Source organism: Mytilus californianus, unplaced genomic scaffold, assembly GCF_021869535.1.
Source record: "Mytilus californianus isolate M0D057914Y unplaced genomic scaffold, xbMytCali1.0.p SCAF_9, whole genome shotgun sequence".
Lineage (NCBI taxonomy): Eukaryota > Metazoa > Mollusca > Bivalvia > Mytilida > Mytilidae > Mytilus > Mytilus californianus.
Genome location: NW_026262745.1, coordinates 32,479,361 through 32,503,628, shown reverse-complemented (window position 1 = coordinate 32,503,628; position 24,268 = coordinate 32,479,361). Strand labels below are relative to the sequence as shown.

Here is a 24,268-nt window from a genome sequence, read left to right as displayed (position 1 = left end):
GACATGAGCTCCCTTTTGATTTTTATAAATTTCAGACTATACGTTTCCGATTTATGGGGTTTTATTCATTAGAAAAAGGGGGATTTTCCAGTTTTCGGACAATAAATAAAAATGCTTTCAGCTTTTTTTATGAAACTTTGGTAAATTGTTTATATCTACTTTTGTAAGCTCCCTTTTGATTTTTATAAATTTTCGATTACGTTTCCGAGTTATAAGATTTTATTTGTTTATAGTCTGACAACAGATTTACTAAGTATTGCGCAACAGCACAGTGTATTGCACAACAGAAAGAAATCTTTAATATAACCAATTTCAAGTTCTTTGACTACATTTATTCAGAAACCTATAATATATCAAATATTTAATTACAATCCAAATTCAGACCTGTATCAAGCTTGAATATTGTGTCCATTTTTGCCCCAACTGTTCAGGGTTGGACCTCTGCGGGCGTATCCAGCTGCGCTCATTGAAGCAGTTTATTCTGGTTAATGGACAAATACTTAAGTATTAGTCAATGGATCTCTATGAAATTGTACCACAAGGTTCCATTCCACACACATAAGGTTGGGGTCGATTTTGTGGGTTGTGGCTTTAATCGTTAAGGAACTAGAGGCCAAATAGGGCCAAAAACAAGACTTTTCTAATACTGGCTAAGCGGGTTCTAACATAAATTATTTCTGATCTATATAAAGAAACATCAAATACTGATACGATAGGAGATACACACCCAAACAGGGTATGTAAATTATTATATTTAGTTTGTAAACTGATTTACTAAGTATTGGGCAACAGCAAAGTATTGCACAACAGCAAGAAATCTTCAATTGAAAATAAATACAAATCTTTAAACCAATTTCAATGAGGATTAAATTAAAGTCTTGAATTGTTTGAGGTTTTTACCATGTATTACTATATTGGATATTTAGACATTTTTAGATAGGTCTACATTGAGGTCCAAAGGGTCAAAAATTAGACTTTGTTTGATTTCTATGATATGCTGAATCTAACTGTGCATTCAGATTTTTAATTTTGGGCCCTGTTTTCAAATTAGTCCATATTAAGGTCCACAGGGCCCAAAATTTAACTTTGTTTGAATTCATGTTTGTTTTTTTATATGCTGATTCTAACCATGGAATTAAATTTTGGATATTGGACCATTAAGTGGATTTAAAGTCCCATTTCAAATTTTAAGTTATCTGACCACATTTATTCTGTGTCAGAAATCTATAATGTGTCAAATATTTAATCACTATCCAAATTCAGAGCTGTATCAAACTTGAATATTGTGTCCGTACTTGCCCCAACTGTTCAGAGTTCAACCTCTGCGGTAGTATCCAGCTGCTTCAGGGGGAGCACATTTTTATGTTTATATTAATATGGCATATTTTTACCAGATGAGTCAGTTATTCAGTCTCCTTGGAGCCTCTTGTTATTGTCCCCTGATTAATTTGTATTTCCTTCTTAGTTAGATTTAAATTTATGTATTTTGTGAAGGCCTAGGGGAAGATTAGCTTACTGTGTTATCCTATAAATAATGAATAATATTTTTTTTATGAGGTTAAATTGACTTTTTTACAATTTTGTTTCAGATGGACCTGAACAGAACCTGAGAACACAAGAAAGGTATATAATATGATTCAATAGTGTTTAATGCAGTTTAAAGGATTCATTTTCTTGCTGTTTTAATTGTTGTGCACTAAAAAGTAACTTAAGCAGTAGTTGTTCTAGCATTAAACATGTTAGAGAGAAAAACTGACTTCTGGAGACTCTGCTATGGAAAGCAATTGGTTTTGAAACTCAGGAAAGGAAAATATGTTCAAAAATTATATTTTATGTACTGCAACTGAAAAAAAAAATTATTAAGGAAAATAAATAAAAAAAATCATTGCTAATGTACATGTTCATGTATATTTCAATTATTTGTCTGTGGCAGATGAGGATGATAGCTCAGGGGTAACATCAACTATTGTATATTTAAAGCTTTATATTTCAAACAGTAGAGGACTTGGATACTTCATAACTTATATCTTCGTATATAGATGCCTTATGTTCTTAAACTTCTGTCTGGCATTTTACCATGTCCTTTACTTCGTTTTCATGTTTCACAAAAGCTTAGAAAACTATGATTTTTTATCATGTGAGTTTTCTTGAGTTCTCACTTAATATTAGTGATAGGGTAACTATATTTGATATATTGGATACTTGAAAGGTCTTATGTCTTTCAGACATGGTTCACCTGACTGACTTCATTTCATTTCAAGGTTAGGTGTTTGTGGTATGGTTATTTCTGTTTCTCGAAACTATAAGCAATAGGTCAACTATAAGGTGTCAGGAATCAATGAGAGTAAGGTTTACAAGTCTATCAGGACAGGTTCCTCTAACCTTGACCTCATTTTGATACATGTCATAATTCATTGGTCATCATTAAGTTTTTTGTGGTTATGTCTGTTCCTCAGATACTTTTAAGAAATAGGTCAACAAAATGATTATTAGGTGAACATGACTGTCTGGCATGGTTGATCTGAGTCCCATCAGCAGTACATAGTAAACGGAAGCACCTGTTTGACGCATGAAAATATATTTCTGGACGTGTTGAATAAACTATCTTTTTAATCGAAATTGACGAAAGTTTTTGATGAAAAGTAATATCAAATATGACGAAAATACGTTCATATGACGAAACTGCTACAAATGAACTGCAAATTGTGATCGGGAAATGTTTGGGAAATATTGAAATTCAAATGCAAACTGTCAGGGGGAAAATAATTTAGTTCAAATGACGAAAGTACGAATTGTTGTCATTTAAGAACTATTGAAATTGAAATGCAGAGACTGACTGATTTAACTGGGAAAAATAATTATGATGGTCAATTATGAGGTTTTTTTTAATAATTAACGGTTTAGTGACCCATCTAATGGGGATAATTGGATTACCTGTCATCACAACTTTTAACACTTCTTGTGAAGTTAATTAGCTGAGGGCTTATAAACTTGTTAGAAACATGAAGACAGGTAGAATTATAGTATTTTCATGCGAAAATATTTTTACACTTTCCAAATTTAAGTGATGAAATTGGTTTGAAATACCTTCGTCATTTTGAAAACCGTTTCGTAAATGATGAAAATGACGAGCGATAGCAAAATCACTGGATCTGACCATGACCTCATTTTCATGGCTCATTGTTCAGCATTATGTTTTCAAGGTATGGTCTGTTTCGTGGATACTATAAACGAAAGGTAAACTATAGTTTCTATAAGGGATGATTGTTAGATGTTCATTTACAATGTACTTCTGGGAGGGTTCATCTAACCTTGACCTCAGTTTCATGATTCATTAGTCAATGTTAATGTGGTAAGATCTGTTTCTCAGATACAATGAACAATAGGTGAAGTATATTTGATGGTAGGAATGATTGTAAGAAGTGCATGTCCATCTGACAGGGTTCATCTGACTTTGACCTCATTTTCATGGTTCATTTGTCTACTTGTATTTTTTTGTGATTAGGTCTAAGATAACATAAAGTTCAGGTCAAATATATTTAGCATATGGAATGATTGTTAGCAGTACATGTCTGTTTGGCAGGTTGCATCTGACCTTAACCTCATTTTCATGGAGCATTAATAATCTTTTGTTGGGTGATACATTTGTAGATGTCATAAAAGTGTCATCTTAAAGACTTTCTGCATACATTTTGATCATAATCTGTAAAGCAGATGAGATATTTCAGCATGTCAGTCATTCCCAAGGTCCGTCAGACATGTGGCAATGGCCAGTAATGAATGGTTTGTGTCAGTGAAATGTCATTCATTACTGGACCAAATGGTCAGTGTAGATTAAGAATTTTGTAATACTCATATTGTAAAGGACTGCTAAAACACTGACTGGACCAGTAATGCTTGAACATTAACTAGACCAAAAGACCACTGAGGTCCAAAAAACCTTCGGAACCTCTGGCATGTGGACCCTTGTTTTAAATATATGAAAAAAACTAAACAGTTTTGTCTTAGAGAGATTTTTTTCAAAATTTACTTAATAAGTTCCTGAACATTGTTAGCTTTACTCAAGGTTAAAAAAGTGGAGTCCCACTGTTAATGTGTAAACCCTTATAAAGATACAAACAAAGAACATTTAGATAAAGATTACATTGCTTTTATTGCATACCTAAAATGTAAGTTAACGGTACCAGTACTTCATATCTCTCAGGGTTAGAAGAGCCATTTTATTTGTTATTCAGGGTTATAGATAGAAAATAAGGAAGTCTGTGACACTTTTTCAATCATTTTATCAAGATAAGAGAACTTTGAAGAACACTCAATAATCGCATATTATAGTTTTTGACACGTTAAGCGATATAAATTGTTACATTTAAATAAGGTAGTCTAACAATTGACTGGTTAAGATATCAATATGATTTAAATTTTCAACTATGATAACGGTATAGACTCAAAAGATAAAATTGATAGCGGACAACGTTCAGGTGGTCAGTGTTTTTATGGTAAAATTGCAACAGGTGATATGTTTGACTATATATTTTGATGTATTGAATATTGATTATTACCTAAATAACGACAAGTAGGGGTTGATCTCATTTTTCATTTTACATACTAAAAGAAGTAGTATAACTTGTAATGTCATTCCTATGAGTCTTCATATGGATTATCTGTAAATTCATGCATTGTACATTGTTTAATAATTTCCTGCATTGATTAAATTATGCTTTTTTATTCAAACAAATAGACAGCAAACATTATTAAGTATTGTGGGTATGAAATAGTAATATAATGTTTTAAAATGGAAAATTTGACTGATGGAACAAATATTACTCCAAAAGTGTAAGTGGTTGAGATTTTATTCCTCTTCTACTTTAATCTAATTAGCCTTTAATTATCATCTATTGATGATATGACCCTATTTTCATGGTAAATTACCTTAAACCAAAACTTAAATGTGGTATTGGATGGACAGCCAGTGCACGTAATGTCACCATCTTTTATGCCTATCTTGGTTAAAACATTTCTCAAATCATTGTTATAAAAAACTGTCATAGTTATTAATAATTACAAAAAAAGAAGAAAAGCAATGAACATCAATGATACAGCAACCTGACAAGAAAATAAACCAAAAAGTCTTTTAGAGGTCAACATTATGGTCTTCATTAATAGACACAAAGTATGTATGATATGTTGACTAAAGGTCCTGTAAATTTTTACCATTGTTTGGTTTCTATTGTCTCTGGCTTCCTGAATTCTGCCATCTCAAGCTTTTATAAATAGAAGAAGATGTAAGGAAGATGTCAATAAGAATGCAATCAAACTGCAAAAATAACCAAAAGACATCAAGCAGGCATTGTGACATACAGTTTTCAAGAATAGAAATATATGAAAGTTCAAGGTTACCTTGTTTGTTTTTTAACACTTTGATTTCAACTCCAATCTCAGCTTTTTTCTATGAAAACTGCATCATTGTTGAAATTAGCAGACTTGTAAAGAAATTACATGGTGTTGATACAGGAGCTTCCAGTAGGATTTGGACTGTACATGTACACATACTTTTTTCTTGCAGCTCAGAATTCAACTTAACTGTAATTATACACACATTTTCAGCTTTCAAGTTGGTTATTCTACATCTACATGTACATTACAAATATCAAAAATGAAGATGCATTTGTTTCTGAATATTGCTTTCAACAAAATCTGTTTCTTTTTTTCAGGTCATTGTCCGTCAACAGATATAATGAGTTTCTGGAGGATTATGAGGCAATTCAGGTCACCATTAAACAAGAATATGATGACAGTTCAGATCAGGTTAGATAATGTGTTCATAGACTGCTTCTTACAATGTGAGCTTTTGCATCACATGGCATCTCTCATCCAGTAACTTAAAAAAAATTTCTCCTCTAAAATCTTTTGAGGCTCAATTGGGACCTGTCTTTTACCCAATCATCTAGGTAAGTTTGAAATTATAAAAAAAACTAAAAAAACCAGTAACAATAACAATTTATAAACTTTTTTTTCTTATTAATTGATTAGTTTGTTCTTCCCATCAGTCTTGTTGCTTTTTATTATTTTGACCATAGATTTTTGAAGGTCAGATTTATAAAATTTGGATCCACATCTAGGATTTTTTGTCCTGCAATTAGAATATTTTATCATTTTTAGTTTATCTAACAAAATATATATAGCCATATAAGGATAAAGATATAAATATTCCTGTAATACAATGTAGGGAATAAGTTTGAACTCCGTATGGTGGCATCATCCAACATACCTATATACTGTTACCTACACCCTAGCCTTCCTCGGTTGCCCCCTATAACATTAGTTATTAAAACCATTAGAATATTTCTCCTTTAGCCTTGTTTCTTAGTGGATGAGTTCCTGTCTTTACGATATATGATGGATACTTTTAAAATCTTAGCTACGGATAGTAGTAATAGTATTCGACAGTCTTGATGTCATATCAGACATGCCTTATGGTTTCAATTATGGAAAAGATTCATCATTATTTCTTATATGCTGTTTTAGCATGAGTTTCATTAATTGTAGAATCTGAGGTCAGGTGTAATGATGTGATATACACAAATTACATGTTTGTTGAATTTTGTAATGATCTTGTTATTTTTTTTCTGTGAAATAGTGTAGTATAAAATCATAAGATGGAAGTTTGAACATTTAAACTTTATTTTGACCAGTATTTGCTTTACTTCATGGACTTCACACTAATCTAACAGTAAAATAAAATTGTATATATGGACATGCAATAATTCAAAACAAATTTTGATAGCCATTTGATATTATACAGTAAACATATATGCTACCTTTCAAAGAATGATGATCTTTTAATCTAGCTAACTTGGTTTCCCAGTATAAATCTAGTCCATGATTAAGTTAATCCACAGTATTCTGGTAGGATTTGTTTTATCTCTGGACTGTCGTCTTGTTTATTCAAAAAATAGTCTGAAAGTTTCACAGGCCAAAGTTTGATTTACTGATGCAAGAACTTAGGCCTTTGAATTAATTTTTCCTTCATGTTGAAGATTGAATGTGAATTCAAAATTAATTGACCTTCTAGGATAATTTAATTAACCCAGTATGACCTTTAAGTTGATTAAAAATTTACAGAAAATATTTACTTTTGAAAGGATTGAAGTCTCACATTTGAATTGATTGTACATTAAAATACCAAACTTTTCTTAAGCCTAGATCTTAACCATTTAAAAAAAATTAAGTTTATGTAAAACAAACATCTGCAGGCTTATTAATTTGATGGGGGGAAAATGTTATTTCAGTAATGGAATTTAGATTAGGCAAAATAAAAAAAAAACACTCTTTCCTCTTCAAAACAAATTGACTCTTTCTTGCCCTTCTCAAGGTAGCAATACACAGTTAGGAGTTTGGTTTCGCATTTTGGCCCCTGTGGAGTTTTCAAATATGAAAGTTATTGTGCAATAAAATTCATTTTTAGACAGCTGAGTAATAATTTAGCCTTCAAAGGTAGTTTATAAGAACATCAAGAGTATTTTTTTCATGTTTTATAGGCTATTTTCTGTTTGACTGTCCATATTTTCATAAATATACCGGCCGTAGGTCCAGAAATTAATGTAATGTTTACAAACACTTTTTTCTACACAAAGTTTTTGACACAATTTTACAAAAAATGAGATGAAAGACATATGATTTTTATTTGATTTCCTGATAGATATATGTAAACAGTTTCAGAAAAGGTAACACTCCAAGGGATTGAAATTCTACTTCTTGCCAAATTTTTGGGAAATATGTGACATCTTTTCCCCCCTTTTTGCAATATTTTATTGCAAATAAATGCAGATAGTTGCCATGGATACACCAAAAAGAAATTATATTTTACCATTTTAACTACTAGATATCAAATCTATGGAAGATACTGATTACATACATATGCACATATATGACACAAACAGTAAGCTTAATTTGCAAGAAAGCAAGGAAAAGGGGATTGTAAAATTTATGAGAGTAAATTTGAATATTTTTTTCCTAACTGTTTATTGCTACCCAAGGGTCTGTATCATTGTTATTAGGCAGTTAAGCTGCCTTATGCGAGCACCCTAGATTTGTGTTCTACCCAATAAATGCTGAAATACGTGCCATTGTTACTATCTAGCTGACTATTATGTTATTTATAACTAATTGGACATTTTTTTAATACTTTTATTTCTGGAATACAAAAAATATGACCAGAAAAACCTTAAATGATCGTCGAACTACCCAAAACCTTTGAAGTTGCACATAGGAAGTAGTGCTCAATAGAAATCCGTACGTAGTTTATTATCCCCTGTGCTTTTGGCTACGATGTCAAAGAACAATTGTATGAAATATTTCATCGCCGAAAATCGGTAATTACAAGTCGTTTATATTTCCCAAATGGCAAAATGCGCAGGAATATTGTTCATGTACAACAAATCTCTATGATAGAGGAAATAAAGTTATATAAGTGGGTGGTAATTTCTAACTTATCTTGCCAAATAAGGTTGTTGTTATTTTATGAATGAAAAGAGGTCATGAAAACAGATGCGGAAATCGACGTTGATGGGATGTTTTAAGTAATGTGGACAACTCGTCCCCGAGACAAGTCGGACCGAATCCAGTCAACCCGTCTAAGAAGACAACTTTGACCGTTTGTCAGATTTACTTAGGGTTTCATAAAATATTAGACTAACATGTCTAGTGGAGCCATTAATCTTTTGTTTGTGCATTGGGGTCTATTTAGGGGTATTTGGAGGGGCCTGAAGAAGGGAGGGGTTTACTATAGAACCCTATGGGATTTTATTTTTTTTAATTTTCAAATGACTATTTCTCGAAAACAGTAGGTGATAGACACATGCAGTCTTCAGTAATGAGAACAGGACAATACAAAAAATCAACCAAAATGTAGGGTGAGTCCCTGGGGGTCATCCCAACCCCCTTCAATTTGAAAATGTACTTTTATCTTGTAAACCGTCGCGATCCCCACCCCTAAACAATATATATACTTGAATGGGACAATAAAAAAATCAAATGAAAATAATTTGGGGGAGTCCCCAGTGTCGTCCCAGCCCCTCCTGTTTGAGAACTTGGAAATGGTCAAGATCCCCACCCCATAACCATATATATTCATGTATGGGACAATAAAACAAATCCAAAATGAAATATAGAGTGAGTCCCTGGGGTCACCCCACCCCCTCCTTTTTTGAGAACTTGTAAACGGTCGAGATCCCCACCCCTAAACCATATATATTCATGTATGGGACAATATAACAAATCAAATGAAATATATGGCGAGTCCCTGGGGTCACCCCAACCCCTCCTGTTTGAGAACTTGGAAATGGTTGAGATCCCTAACCCTAAACCATATCCATTCATGTATGGAACAATAAAACAATTCAAATGAAATATAGGAGGAGTCCCTGGGGACACCCCCGCCCCTCCTGTTTGAGAACTTGTAAACAGTCAAGATCCCCACCCCTAAACCATATATATTCATGTATGGGACAATAAAACAAATCAAATGAAATATATGGGGAGTTCCTCGGGTCACCCCACCCCCTCCTGTTTGAGAACTTGGAAATGGTCGAGATCCCCACCCCTAAACCATATATATTCATGTATGGGACAATAAAACAAATCAAATGAAATATAGGGGGAGTCCATGGGGACACCCCACCCCCTCTTGTTTGAGAACTTGTAAACAGTCAAGATCCCCATCCCTAAACCATATATATTCATGTATGGGACAATATAACAAATCAAATGAAATATTTGGGGAGTCCCTGGGGTCACCCCACCCCCTCCTGTTTGAGAACTTGGAAATGGTCGAGATCCCGACCCCTAAACCATATGTATTCATGTATGGGACAACATAACAAATCAAATGAAATATAGGGGGAGTCCCTGGGGTCACCCCACCCCCTCCTGTTTGAGAACTTGGAAATGGTCGAGATCCCCACCCCTAAACCATATGTATTCATGTATGGGACAATATAACAAATCAAATGAAATATAGGGGGAGTCCCTGGGGTCACCCCACCCCCTCCTGTTTGAGAACTTGTAAACGGTCGAGATACCCACACCTACACCGTATTTATTCCTGTTCATCATTTCAAAAAGATTTGAATGACATACAGGGTCAATCTCCTTGGTGTCACATATGCATATTACTTTACTAGACCAAACCAATATGAACTGGACTTTGCCCAATGTCAGGAGACCATGGGAATGACGAATTATGGGCGCTTTGTTTGGGAGACTTCGTAACGGCATCCTGTTACAATTATTTCTTGTTTATTATAAAAAAAAATTTTGATCCAAAAAATGAGTCTAGATTATTGAATTTACTTTAATTGTTTATTAAATTATTTCTGGGCCTATAATCATTTTCATTTATGGCTCATTTTAAAGAAAACATATAAATCTTTCAAGCAGTGTAAAGCCCGAGAATGTTTGACCAACTGTTTTATAATCACCTGTCATTTTATTCCAAACTTAGTATGGAGTAACATCATGCACTTGGGGGTGAAGATGGGGGTCATTTACATTGATATATGATCATGAGTTGCTTTTGAAAACCTTGATGAAATATTAATTAATTTGCCTTAATAATCAATTCATTTAATGAACATAAATGTAAAATATACGAATGTTTAATGTTTGTTCTTTCAAATCTTAAAAATTGAAGCAACATTGCCACAGTTTTCATAATTACGTTTGCCTTGGTTTTTGGTTAACTGCCTACAGCGCTTACAGTGCTTTGATTTTCTACAGAAAGTAAAAGCATCATCTTTTAAAAGTTTAGATTTTTTAATGTATTTATTTCTTTTCATATCTCAGGAGTTCTTATTTTGAAAAGTAAAATAGTAAAATAAAATTTTTTTTTACTCATTTAAAAAATTATTATGTTGGAAGAAGAGTTAATTTTTATGACTTTACTTTGTCATTTAATTACATGCAAGTTTTGAATATTTGTCAATCCTGCTTGTTAACAAGAAGTAGCATGCAAGTTTACATAAGAATTGAAAGCAAAAATTGTGCTTGAATTTGCTGAGTCAGTTTAGTGACCAGAAAAGCTTTTTGAGGGCTAGTGTAGTTTGGGTGTCATATGTTGGATGACACAAGTTCTATGTTAAATCTTCATTTGACATGAAAACAAACAAAGCTTTTAATGGAGAGAGGTGATTAAAGCTTGTTATGATAGATAGAGATAGTCCCTATGTAAACAACAGGTATCCTCCTAGCATTCAGATCTTAACAAATTACAAGTTGATTTGACTATCCATTTTTTTTTTACTTTCTACAAAAGGATTAGCTATTCTATGATTACTGTAAATTCAGAAATTAATGCTAATATTATTGCAAATCCTTGACTACTGTCAAAAATGCAAAATCTGATTAATGTGATTGCGAAAATTCTATGAAAAAAAATCACCATACGACTGCAAAATCGTATATTGGTATGTCATCGTCAGCATCGTCTGAAGACATTTGGTTTCCAGACAATAACTTTAGTTTAAGTGTATAAATCTCTATGAAATTTAATCAAAAGGTTCAATACCACAAAAGGAAGGTTGGGATTGTTTATTGGGGTGATGGTCCCAACCCTTTAGGAATTAGGGGCAAAAAAGGGGCCAAAACAAGCATTTTTCTAGTTTTTTCCTCTAAAGAAAATTCTCTTCAAATATTATTTTTTTTGGAGGGGGGTTTAAAAAAAATTTTTGGGGGGGTCAATTTCTTTTCCTCAAGATTTAAGAAATTGTCAATTTTCCAAAGAAAAAAAATGGGGCTCACAATTTATTTTGCTAATTCTTTGTATATAGTCTGAAAACAGATTTACTAAGTATTGCACAACAGCACAGTGTATTGCACAACATCAAGAAATCTTCGATTGAATATAAATTCGAATCATACAACCAATTTCAAGTTCTTTGACTACATTTATTCTGTGTCAGAAACCTATAATGTGTCAAATATTTAATACAATCCAAATTCAGACCTGTATCAAGCTTGAATATTGTGTCCATTTTTGCCCCAACTGTTCAGGGTTGAACCTCTGCGGGCATGTCCAGCTGTGCTCAGCGAAGCAGTTTATCTGTTATTGGGAATCTAATACTCTTATATTTTAAGTATTAATAAAAACATTGCTATAATTTTTGAATTTACAGTAGCATGTATTATCCTCCCCAGTTTTACTTCACTTCTCCCTTTATTCCGTTAAATAAGAAAAAAGGTAATGCAGGTTTGCAAAATGCAGAAATTACCATTTCTACTTATTATATAGGAACACAATATGGGTTAGCTCATTAACAAAAAATACCCTCCAATTTTCCTAGGAATAGAAAGAAACTTACATAAGTACCATCATTAATCATGTATTGTAGTGTACATGCATGTTTATTTTTTAAATTGATCAATTTTTGTTTGTTTTTCCCATAGTAAAACATGGTCTTCATATTGTTACATTTGTTAACACAAAATTATTTCCAATACAGTGAGTTTGAGTAAATTGAACAAATTAAACTTGACAGAATTACTGTCTAGTATTTTGTGGTTTCCCATGGCAAAAAAATACAAACTTTACTGAATATTTGTTATTTTGGCCATGCACATTGTACTTGTATCTTGATATGTATTAGAAATGTAAAATTAGGCCTAATGACCCTGAGACTCTTAATTGTATTCCATTTTGGAACTAATGAGTATTCATTGTATGATATGTTGGGGAGTACAAGTGGAGAATATACTTGCTTCGTTGTCAAATGACTTGTTAGCCTATTTCTGCACAGATTTGAAGAAAAAAAATCATCTCAAGCGCTATTATCTAAAATTGCTTTTGTTGAGGAAATGGGTGTTGCTGGAAACAGAATTGTAAGAAATAAAGAAGTACAATAAAAAGTAATCATATTTTGTCATCAAAAACTTATTATCGGCCATCAATATATAAAGTCGTGATAGATTTGTATGTACAGATTATATAAACAGTTTTATGTCAAGTGGCCACACCCTAACGTCTTGAGGCTAACACACAGTAATTATATTTAATAACGTAAATACACTGAAGTTAATGTGTATAAAATGTTTTCATTTTATCTGGTGATAATACATTTATATATATATATAATTATTAATATTTGACACACTCTGATATGGAACTTAAAATCTTTTTGTGAAGTGTAAATTTTAATTTGGATTATTAGTAAAATGCTTTGTATGTTGGGTAGTTAAATGGAAATTATGCAGGTAGGTTTAAACTTTTAGAATACACAAATCTTAAAATACCAAAAAGGTTTAATTAATATGTTCAGTTACTAGTTATAGCTTTGAACTTACAAACATTGTTTTCTAAAGCTGGTCAGCAATTACAGAACTAATTAAGTTTTCACTACATTTACATCGAAGGGACCATTGCCACTTTTGAAAATCTTAAATTAAGTTTTAAACTGCATAATAATTGATTATTTAACTGTGAAATTAGTTACACTAATATATATTAATATATGTAATAAAGCATAATAAAGCAAATATTCACAAATCTGTATAAATTAGCATGATGGTTCTCCATATTGTCAGAAAGTTGCATTATGAAGAAGGATGAAATATTTCTCTATTTTCTTAGGATAAAATTAACTCTTCTTTGCAGAATATTAAGATTACTTAAGATTTTTATGTGAAATTTAAATATCAATAATTTTCAGAATCTACAACTGAATAAATCAAACATGGCTAAATTTAATTTGGGAACCATATGTGTTTTTGCACCTCAGGAAAACCTAGCTCACAAAAATGGATGTGATTATATGTAATACAAAAAGTATGGTTGTTCACAAGATAGCATCAGCATTATGCTAAAATACCAGGTATTGGTTCTTGTTTTATAGATTAACTTTTTAAAATGATTTAACGAAAAAACTGCTAGGTACATGGTTTCCTGCTATTAAGATGCATGTAGAAATGGTCTTGATTTCATAAACCTTATGAGTTGACTTGGGTAAAGAAATGGTAAATTTACTTCTCCCATCCAGCAGTAATTAAAAACCTCATCTTCCCTAGCCAAAGGTTACTAGTGATTAGTAGCAGGCCGGATTGTGTCCCTTGGCTAGTGAAGCTGTGAAAGCCTGTGCTAGAAGGGGGTGTCCTTTTGGTTTTGCAGGATATATTAATCTGTTGCCATGTCCGTCTGAACGCTAGAGAACTCTTCCAATAACCGCCTGAGGGGTTTGTAGTTGATGTTAAGCAAGCAAGCTAGCAAAAATCAATCAATTTTGATTTTAAAGGGTCCATGCTACCGTTCATGATTTGTTCAGTTGATTTTAATTAAAGTACAACTGCAAACTGAAATTATCAATTGTCCTGCAAGTAAAGTTGAAAAAAAACGTATCAGAATTTCTCCATTATACATTGTAGCAAGATATGGTTTATTAGTTATATGACATACATGTAATGCAATTTACTTTCTATCAGATATTTATGACTAATATTCGAAGTAGGAAGTTGATAAACATCAAATTGAAAAATAAGTAAAGGTGCAGGGTTATCCATGTTAAAAACAAAATGCAGATCTGCTTCATTTCAAGATTTAAAATTTTGGCATACTCCTCAAAGTAAGGTGACATAATAGTTATGGAGATTTAGAATTGTGCAATCTTAACAGATATAGGACAAATGTAAGCAGTACTTTTATGTATTGGTATTTTGTAAAGTAAGGATAATAAGTTCATCCCCGTCTGACTATACAGAATGTGTTTTGCTCATTTTTGAAGGCCGTCTAGTGACCTATAGTTGCTTACATCCACATCATTTGGACTATGATAGAAATTTTCTTATCGGCAATCAAACCACCTTTCATTATTTTTTTATAGTTCTGGTTGAGAAGTTTGGGAAAATATCAAGTTGTTAATTTGAGTCTGACTACAGCAAGTTTTGGTCTTTCAAATAATCAACAACGATGCTTTCAAGTATATATATTTGTGTATTTATCGATTGTCATAATGATATACACAGACAGAAACAACTGAAATTTTTCCATCAATAAACTATCAGAAATCAGTGATACTTAGAGAGTAATTTAACACCATGAAATTTGTCATATATAGAAGTATAATGTAATTCTTTCATTCAATGAAAACTAAAATTTGTCCATGAATAAACTACCAGAAATCGGTGATACTTAGCGAATAATTTAACACCATGAAATTTGTCATATATAGAATATTAAGTAATTCTTTCATTCAACGAGAATGTAGGACATGATGGCAAGTGCATGCACTTACTTATTACAAGGACATTGCACGATTTTCTTATTGTTGGTTAACTATAAGTGGTGTGAAACGGTAGTTTTAGTAGCTTGTATAAAAAGAAGTTACAAGTGTGCTCAAGTGTTCAAAGTACCAGTGCTGGCACATTGCATGATCAAATTTCATTTAGACAGAAGGTATTTGTTTGTTGCGGTGCAATTAAGTTTTCAGTACTTGTGAAAGGAAATTTTTCTTTCCATAAGTTATATTTTAAAGTATAGGGATCATCAACTGAAGTTGAAAAAAAATAAAGATCAGTGACATTAAAAGCTGAAATGATGATGTTTTTGTCAGCCAAAAGTACATTCGTTTTTTGTTATGTACTTTCTTTGTCCTAGTTGTGAAAATACATTTTTGATGTTGCATGAATAAAAGGAGATGTGGCATATACATCAATGAGACGGAAAATAAAACCGCAAAAATAACCAAAAGACCTTTAGAGGGCAACTTCAACAATATACAGGCAGGTGTCTATTCAATTTGTCTGGCTCTAAAGTGTAACTAGTCTGTAAAAGTTGTAAATAAATTTAGCCTTGATATACAAAAGTTTAAAAGGGAGATATACTGAGGGTATAATACATCAATGAGGCAGCAAATAAAATACAAAAATAACCAAAAGACATCTAGCAGGCATGATGAACAGTCTTCAACATTAAGACAGGTGTCTTTACAATTTGTCTGCTTTAAATCATTCCTAGTCTATACAAATAGTAAATAAATGTAGCATTGATATAAGAAAGTTTATAAAAGGAGATGTGGGGAATACATCAATAAGACAGGAAATGAAACTTCAAAAATAACCAAAAGACATCCAGAGGGCAACTTCAACAATAGACACTTGTCTGGTTCTTAAAAGCCTCCCTAGTCTGTAAAAGTTGTAAATAAATGTACATTGATATAAGAAAGTTTAAAGGAGATATAGGGTATACACATCAATGACACAGCGCAAATAAAATACAAAAATAACCAAAAGACATTTAGAGGGCATGATGTTTAGTCTTCAATATTAGACAGGTGTCTTTACAATTTGTCTGCTTTAAATCGTTCCTAGTCTATACAAATTGTAAATAAATTAATCTTTGATATAAGACAGTTTATAATAGATGTGGGGTATACATCAGTGAGACACATAAAAAACGACAAAAACACCAAAAGACCTCTAAGAGGGCAACATGCAGACTTCAACAATAGACAGGTGTCGATTCAATCTGTCCTGCTCTAAATTGTCCCTAGTCCATAAAAGTTGTACATGAATTTACCATTGATATAAGGAGTTTAAAAAAGGAAAATTATAGATTATACATTAATGAGACACCAAATGAAATGACAAAAATAACCAAAAGATATATAGAGGGCAACGTACAGACTTCAACAATAGACTAGTGTCTACACAATCTGTCAGGCTCTAAATTGTCCCTGTACATAAATTTAGCATTGATATAAGTTTAATAAAGGAAAAGTGGGTATACATCAATGAAACTACAAATAAAAAGACAAAATTTACCAAAAGACCTCTAAGAGGGCAACATCCAGACAGGTGTTTATTCAATCTGTCCCGCTCTAATTGTCCTTAGTCCATAAAAGTTGTACGTGAATTTAGCATTGATACAAGAAAGTTTAAGAAAGAAAAATTAAGGGTATACCAGCAATGAGACAGCAAATAAAACATCAAAAATAACCAAAAGACATCTAGAGGGTATGATGTACAGTATTCAACATAGTCAATTCAATCTGTCCCACTCTAAATTGTCCTTGGTCCATAAAAGTTGTACATAAATTTAGCATTAATAAATGAAAGTTTATTAAACAGCTAGGAAAAAAAATATATAAGTTTCTGTTCCACTATTGGAGTATTGGATAATGTGTTTCGAAGTCAGCTGATTGTTGACCTTGTTATTGTACAGTATTTACAACTCCATAATTAGCCGCATATAAACTTTTGGCAAACAAGAGGATTATCTTCATCTGTATTTTGGTATTTATTTTTAGCTTAATTGTAATATAAAATCGGAAACTGATAGGGTTTGGTCCACGGAAGAAGAAATCTTTATTTGATTACTCGTATAAACATAGGAAGGTGTTGGCTATAGATAACAATCAGTAGAAATACTTTCATCTTTTACCTGTTGGAGACATGCGTCAGGGATTCTCTCTTCGCCTAGTACCATTAACATGGAGGACAGTCACCCAACACTTTTAATGTAAACATTGTCATTTGAACCACCGCTAGGAATCTGCTGTTATTATGATACACAAGTATCGCAGTCCATCATCGCTTAATTATACATGATTAATTTGTTATCAGATGATGCTAGCTTAAGACTAGTATCGCCAACCTTTGACTCCTGTATGTCTAGGGGAGGGGCGTTATTCCATCTGTCAAATCATCGTATGATCTGCATAGTATAAACTTTTATGGGAAAGGTGGGGTAAAGGTTTTTTATTTTGACTAAATGAAGGTGTGGATCATTTAGTCAAGTTTTAAGAATAATGGCCATGTCATTCAGGGAAATTGATTTACAGAATGGATATCACAGAGAAGGAAAGTTAGGATGGAACTTTCCATATTATTTCAATCCAGGGGTATGTTAGAATATTGTGGTGAATTAGTTAAAGCTTGTCAAAAGTATATTGATTTATATTGTTGGAGGTTTAATGACCAATCCCTATTTATTTTGTTTTTAATTAATATATTTATTTATTATTGGAGAATAAATTAATAGCCAATTTCTATTTATTTTAAAATAACTGACTATATATTATATATTTTGCATGTGTTGTATACCTATTGATTGTAAAGTCTGAAGCATTTGCTTTTTTTGAAAATTGTTTTTATAAGTTTAAAGCATGTATCTAGGAATTAAATGATAATGTTTTGTTACATTGTGGATGGACAGAGTGGTCAGTTATTCCAATTTTAAATCTTCCTTGCTTCCACTTGTGTCTGCCATATTCCTACTTTCTGACTTCATATCTATCAGTCCTCTTTCGCAGTTCTCAGTCCTTCTGCTAAAAATACCGGGACCTATTTTAATAAGATGACATATAGCTGAATGCAAGTACATTCCAACCTGCTGGTACTGTTTTCATAGTAACTAAGCTCAGTTCAATTAACAGACTACATTATCTGTGTTTATTTACCAATTCTTGAAAACAGTATTTGACATTTTAAACTTGAACTATTTTATTTAAATAAAAACAGTATATTATGTAGAGAATTCAAAAACTTCACAGAATTTGTGAAGGTGTTAATACTATGAGATGTGAAAACTGAATCTGGAGATCACGGAAAATCATGCATGTATTCTGAAAAGGTAAATTTGTATTTCATTTTGAGCAACATTTACTGACAAAAATGAATTGTTTTTTTTCTATTTAGTAAACTGTATTTCTTCCAAAGTATTATAACTGATAGACTAATTATTTTCAATGAAGTCAACCATTTTCAGATGCAATTTTGATCTTTTTTAAAAAGGCATTTATGAAAGATTTTTACTTAATTTATGATAAATTTATGATAACTTTAAGCATTAAAGTATCATGGTCTTTTTGTCTTTCTTATTTTAAGATGATAATTAATTTTTCTTAAAAGTAGAAAATGTTTTTGAAACCTAGTCAAAAGATCCTATGATGAGATTTAGTACAGTTTGGACGGTTGTAACTTGGTACTATTTTTACATAAAAGTTGTCATGACAGGGGCTCAGTTTAATGTTGATGGTCGGGACTTTTAACCCTCAACTGGTTTCACTCAGAATTTAGAATCATCCATATAAATGAACAGTTTTGTAGATTTAAGAGGGAATTATACCACATGCTTTGACAAAACCATTTGTTTTTACCAATCTTTTAAACTTCTCGATTTGCATTTCAATTATTAGTCTATATATACTCCAATTATCAGTCTATACTTCTTCCAACCAGAACATATCTAACATAAACTTTGAATATGATCAAGTACACACAGAGGGATAAATTTATTAAAGATTATTTCATTTAATCTCTAATCCCTAATCATGAAAAGTTAAGGTACAAAAATAATTAAAAGAATTTTGTAAATATTTTAAAATAAGTATGACCTCTTATCGTTACATCAAAGGTCAGATTTTGATATCTATGCTGATAAAGGTTATGATTATACTATTGGTGTGAAATTATTGCAACTGATATATATTTTACTAATTTATAGTTAATAACAAATGAGTAGTGAAAACTCTATACACAAAATTACTTCAGGCAATGCATAAAATTGTATCTTCCTTCATTTTTGAATGACATGGTGTATGAAATCTACTTGGAAGTACAGCAGCCGATATTAAGTGAAGCACAGCATATTTTCTTATTTCAGTAACTGTTAGCATTCTTGGTAACAACTGTATATTTAAGTATTCTTTGACTTGAACCTTTGTTTCTTATGGTCTTACGTACCAATATTATTAGGTGCATTTTTCAACTTAATTTTATAGTACATGATTGTATATTTTTCTATGTATGTTTTGCTTAATGCATCAATGATTGATATTAAAAAAGTTTATGGTACTAGAAAAACTAGTTTAAACTAACTAAATCAATGCTTGTCTTTAGTTGTAACTTAATGTGTTTTGTCCTGTAAAAAAGCAGGTGTTGATGGCAGATGGTGTCTTTTTAATTTATTAATGTTGTCTAACTAGACTCTGGGCCATTTAGAGTGTAGACACTTGTCTGTTTCTGAGGTATGATGTCTTTAAGTTTTTTTTTGTATAGTTGGGTAGTTGTCTCATTGGCATATAACCACTTCTCCTTTATTCCTATTAGTTTTTATACGACCACAAAAATTTAATTTTTTGCGGTCGTATATTGGTATCACGTCGTCGTTGTCGTCCGAAGACAGTTGGTTCCCGACAATAACTTAAGTATAATTATATAGAAATCTATGAAATTTAAAGACAAGGTTTAAAACCACAAAAGGAAGGTTGGGATTGATTTTGGGGGTTATGGTCCTAACAGTTTAGGGATAAGGGGCCAAAAAGGGGCCCAAATAAGCATTTTTCTAGTTTCCAGACAATAACTTGTGGAACGGTGTATGGATCTCTCTGGAATTATACCACAAGTTTCCATACCACAAAGGGATGGTTAGGATTTGCTTTGGGGGGTTATGGCTCAAACCGTTTAGGAATTAGGGGCAAAAAAGGGGGAAAAACAAGGGTGTCCTTGTTAATGGACAATAACTTTAGTACAAAACATAATTAAAAACAGTGTAAGGGAGTTAATTCAAACACATCATTTGAATTAACTCCCTTGCACTGCTTTTAAATTATGTATACAGAAATGGTTAATGGACAATTACTTAAGACAATTTGAAAGCAGTGTAAGGGAGGTAATCCAAACACAATGTTTTGATTACCTCCCTTACACTACTTTTAAATTATGTATAAAAAATGCATATTTATAAAGGAAGACTAGTAAAAATATCTGTAAATGTTGCATAGTTCTTTTTACAAAAAAATCCATATGAAAGATTTGACACCATATTTTAAATTTTATTAAATTAATTATTAAAATAGATTAAGTTAGCACTATGGTAAATTTAAATGGTTAATTATGGTTGCATTCTCCATTGGAAAGTTGAATTGAGGGTGGCGAAAAAAAAATTTGGGGGGGGGGGGGGTTTAAAGAAATTGTGGGGGTCAATTATTTCTCATTTCAGATTTCAGAAATTAAAAATAAAAAATTCTTCAAATATTATATTTTTTTGGCAAAAAAAAAGTAGGGGGTCTATATGCAACAGCATGGTGTTTTGCACAAAAGCATAAAAAAAAGGGGGGGGGGGGGAATTTTTTTTTATTTGTGGGGGAGGAGGGGTCAATTCGCAACAGCAAAGTGTATTGCACAAAAGCAAAAAATTGAATATAAATTCAAATCATTTAACCAATTCTAAGTTCTTTTACTTCAGTTATTCTGTTATTATGTGTCAAATATTTAATTACAATCCAAATTTAGACCTGTATCAAGCGTGAATACATGTAGTATGCTATATGTGATGGAGAAAATTGCATGCAAATGCTTGAACTATTTCTAAATTTTCCCAATCAATCATAGTGTAATGCATGTATTTGTAACTTAATTGCCACTTGCATAAGGTCTATTTCTATCAGACACAGCTCAGAATTATAAATGCATCAAACAATAAACAGTATTTGAAAGTAAAGAACAGATCAGGAAACAGGCAAAATCTTGTTAGAAAGGATGTATAACACAATACTGTAAATATGCAACATCTTGATGATATAACACGATTTAAACATTATTATCACAATAACACAACCAATATGTATTAGCTACACCCATGAGGGTGTTAGCCAGACAAGACTTCCTTTTGAACCCCCTTTATGTATGTCCATGCTTATTCCGTCAGGTTCAAAAGGAATTCTTTCCATTTGCCAAAATGGGTGTAAATCTAGTTTACACCCTAATATCATGGTGCAAAATGATAGCTTTCAATAATTTAGGAGGGGGTCTTCCAGCAATTTAACCTTATTTCATGTTAAAGCAGAATAAATACAGGATATCCCATTACATTTAATGGCATCATATAATGTACCTAATACTTACAAATAAATAAACAAGTCACTATCATTGATACAAAAAATAATCTTCTTTTATTAGAATAATGTTGTACTTAATTCTGTAGCTTAAAGGAAAATATGACAATTTAACGTTAACATAAATCTGTGGCAAGTTGTCCTGTTTTGGGTTTATAAGTTTGACCCTGTATAAGAAGATTATATGTAAATTATAAACAGGACACACCCATTTGGAAAACGCCTTAAGGCGGAAACTAATCTGTACTTATGAAATAATGGTTTGTAACATTGCACAAGTAACAACAAAGGATAAATATTATATATATATTGGAGAGAATGAAATGGTTGCTAAGACTTCAGAAATTGTAAGTTATATAACTAATTTGTTTAGTCTTCTCAGTCTGATGTTAGTGTTTTATATTCTTTTGATCTGCTTCTTGTTTTTCTGTACTTTTTATCAATAATTTGTTAGGGAACTATTGTATTGACTGCTTTTTGTCATTAGGTTGCTTTCTCATTGACGTAGATCCCACATCTTCTAAAATCATATTGAGCATGCACAATGTTTTTCTTTGTTCGGTCATTATGTTCATGATTAAACAAATAACATACTGTAAATTTAGAAATAATTTCATGTATTTATTATTGTCATTGTAGATCAATGGACAAATTTGCGAGATTAATAATTAATAAGGTTATCAGAATTAAAAAAAAAAGGGGCTTAAATTAATGTGGTTATAAGCCTGACGCCTTTTTTTATAGTAATAAACATTATAAAAATTTCTAATATTATATATCCAGACTTTGGATGTACTAGTTTGTATGTTAACTTTGTAAAATCATGGTTTTTGTCGAGCCTGCGACTTTTGTCGCAGAAAGCTCGACATAGGGATAGTGATCCGGCGGCGGCGGCGGCGGCGGCGGCGGCGGCGTTAGCTAACTTCTTAAAAGCTTTATATTTTAGAAGGTGGAAGGTCTGGATGCTTCATACTTTGTATATGGATGCCTCATGTTACGAAGTTTCCGTCAGTCACATGTCCAATGTCCTTGACCTCATTTTCATGGTTCAGTGACTACTTGAAAAAAAAGTTCAGATTTTTTGTAATGTTAGATTCTCTGTTATTATAAGTAATAGGATAACTCTATTTGGTATGTGCGTACCTTGCAAGGTCCTCATGCCCGTCAGACAGTTTTCACTTGACCTCGACCTCATTTCATGGATCAGTGAACAAGGTTAAGTTTTGGTGGTCAAGTCCATATCTCAGATACTATAAGCAATAGGTCTAGTATATTCGGTGTATGGAAGGACTGTAAGGTGTACATGCCCAACTGGCAGGTGTCATCTGACCTTGACCTCATTTTCATGGTTCAGTGGTTATAGTTAAGTTTTTGTGTTTTGGTCTGTTTTTCCTATACTGTATGCCATAGGTCTACTATATTTGGTGTATGGAATGATTGTAAGGTGTACATGTCTAGCGGGCAGGTGTCATCTCACCTTGACCTCATTTTCATGGTTCAGTGGTCAAAGTTAAGTTTTTGAGTTTTGGTCTTTTTTTCTAATACTTTATGCAATAGTTCAACTATATTTGGTATGTGCGTACCTTGCAAGGTCCTCATGCCCGTCAGACAGTTTTCACTTGACCTCGACCTCATTTCATGGATCAGTGAACAAGGTTAAGTTTTGGTGGTCAAGTCCATATCTCATATACTATAAGCAATAGGTCTAGTATATTCGGTGTATGGAAGGACTGTAAGGTGTACATGTCCAACTGGCAGGTGTCATCTGACCTTGACCTCATTTTCATGGTTCAGTGGTTATAGTTAAGTTTTTGTGTTTTGGTCTGTTTTTCTTATACTGTATGCAATAGGCCTACTATAGTTGGTGTATGGAATGATTGTAAGGTGTACATGTCTAGCGGGCAGGTGTCATCTCACCTTGACCTCATTTTCATGGTTCAGTGGTCAAAGTTAAGTTTTTGAGTTTTGGCCTTTTTTTCTAATACTATATGCAATAGTTCAACTATATTTGGTGTATGGAAATATTTTATGATCTATTTGTCAGTCACACAGTTTTTTTTTTACCTTGACCTCTTTTTCAAGGTTCATTGCTCAGTGTTAAGTTTTTGTGTTTTGGTCTGTTTTTCTTAAACTAAAAGCAATAGGTCAACTATATTTGTTGTATGGAAGAATTGTTAGCTGTACATGCCTGCCTAGCATGGTTCATCTGACCTTGACCTCATTTTCATGGTTCATTGGTCAATGTTTAGTTAACTTGGTTAATAATAAGTTTATGTGACAGTTGTAATAAAGCTTTATATTTAGGACTATCAACATAATATCAATGATAAGTAAAGAAGGCGAGACATTTCAGTGTGTGCACTCTTGTTGAATCTATTGCAAGCTTGCTA

General features: G+C 32.2%; 1 protein-coding gene across 3 annotated transcripts in view; it reads left to right on the top strand.

Moving 5' to 3' along the window:
* Window positions 1-24,268, top strand: part of LOC127715086 (Krueppel-like factor 12) — a 56,269-nt gene that overhangs the window by 5,806 nt on the left and 26,195 nt on the right. For 2 of the 3 annotated variants that reach the window (XM_052221117.1, XM_052221118.1), the window contains exons 2-3: window positions 1,590-1,623; window positions 5,712-5,805. In XM_052221117.1, the coding sequence (XP_052077077.1) occupies window positions 1,590-1,623; window positions 5,712-5,805 (128 nt within the window). Of the gene's footprint in view, window positions 1-1,589; window positions 1,624-5,711; window positions 5,806-13,138; window positions 13,246-24,268 lie in introns of those variants that run through there. The other variant, XM_052221120.1, reaches the window with a different exon arrangement.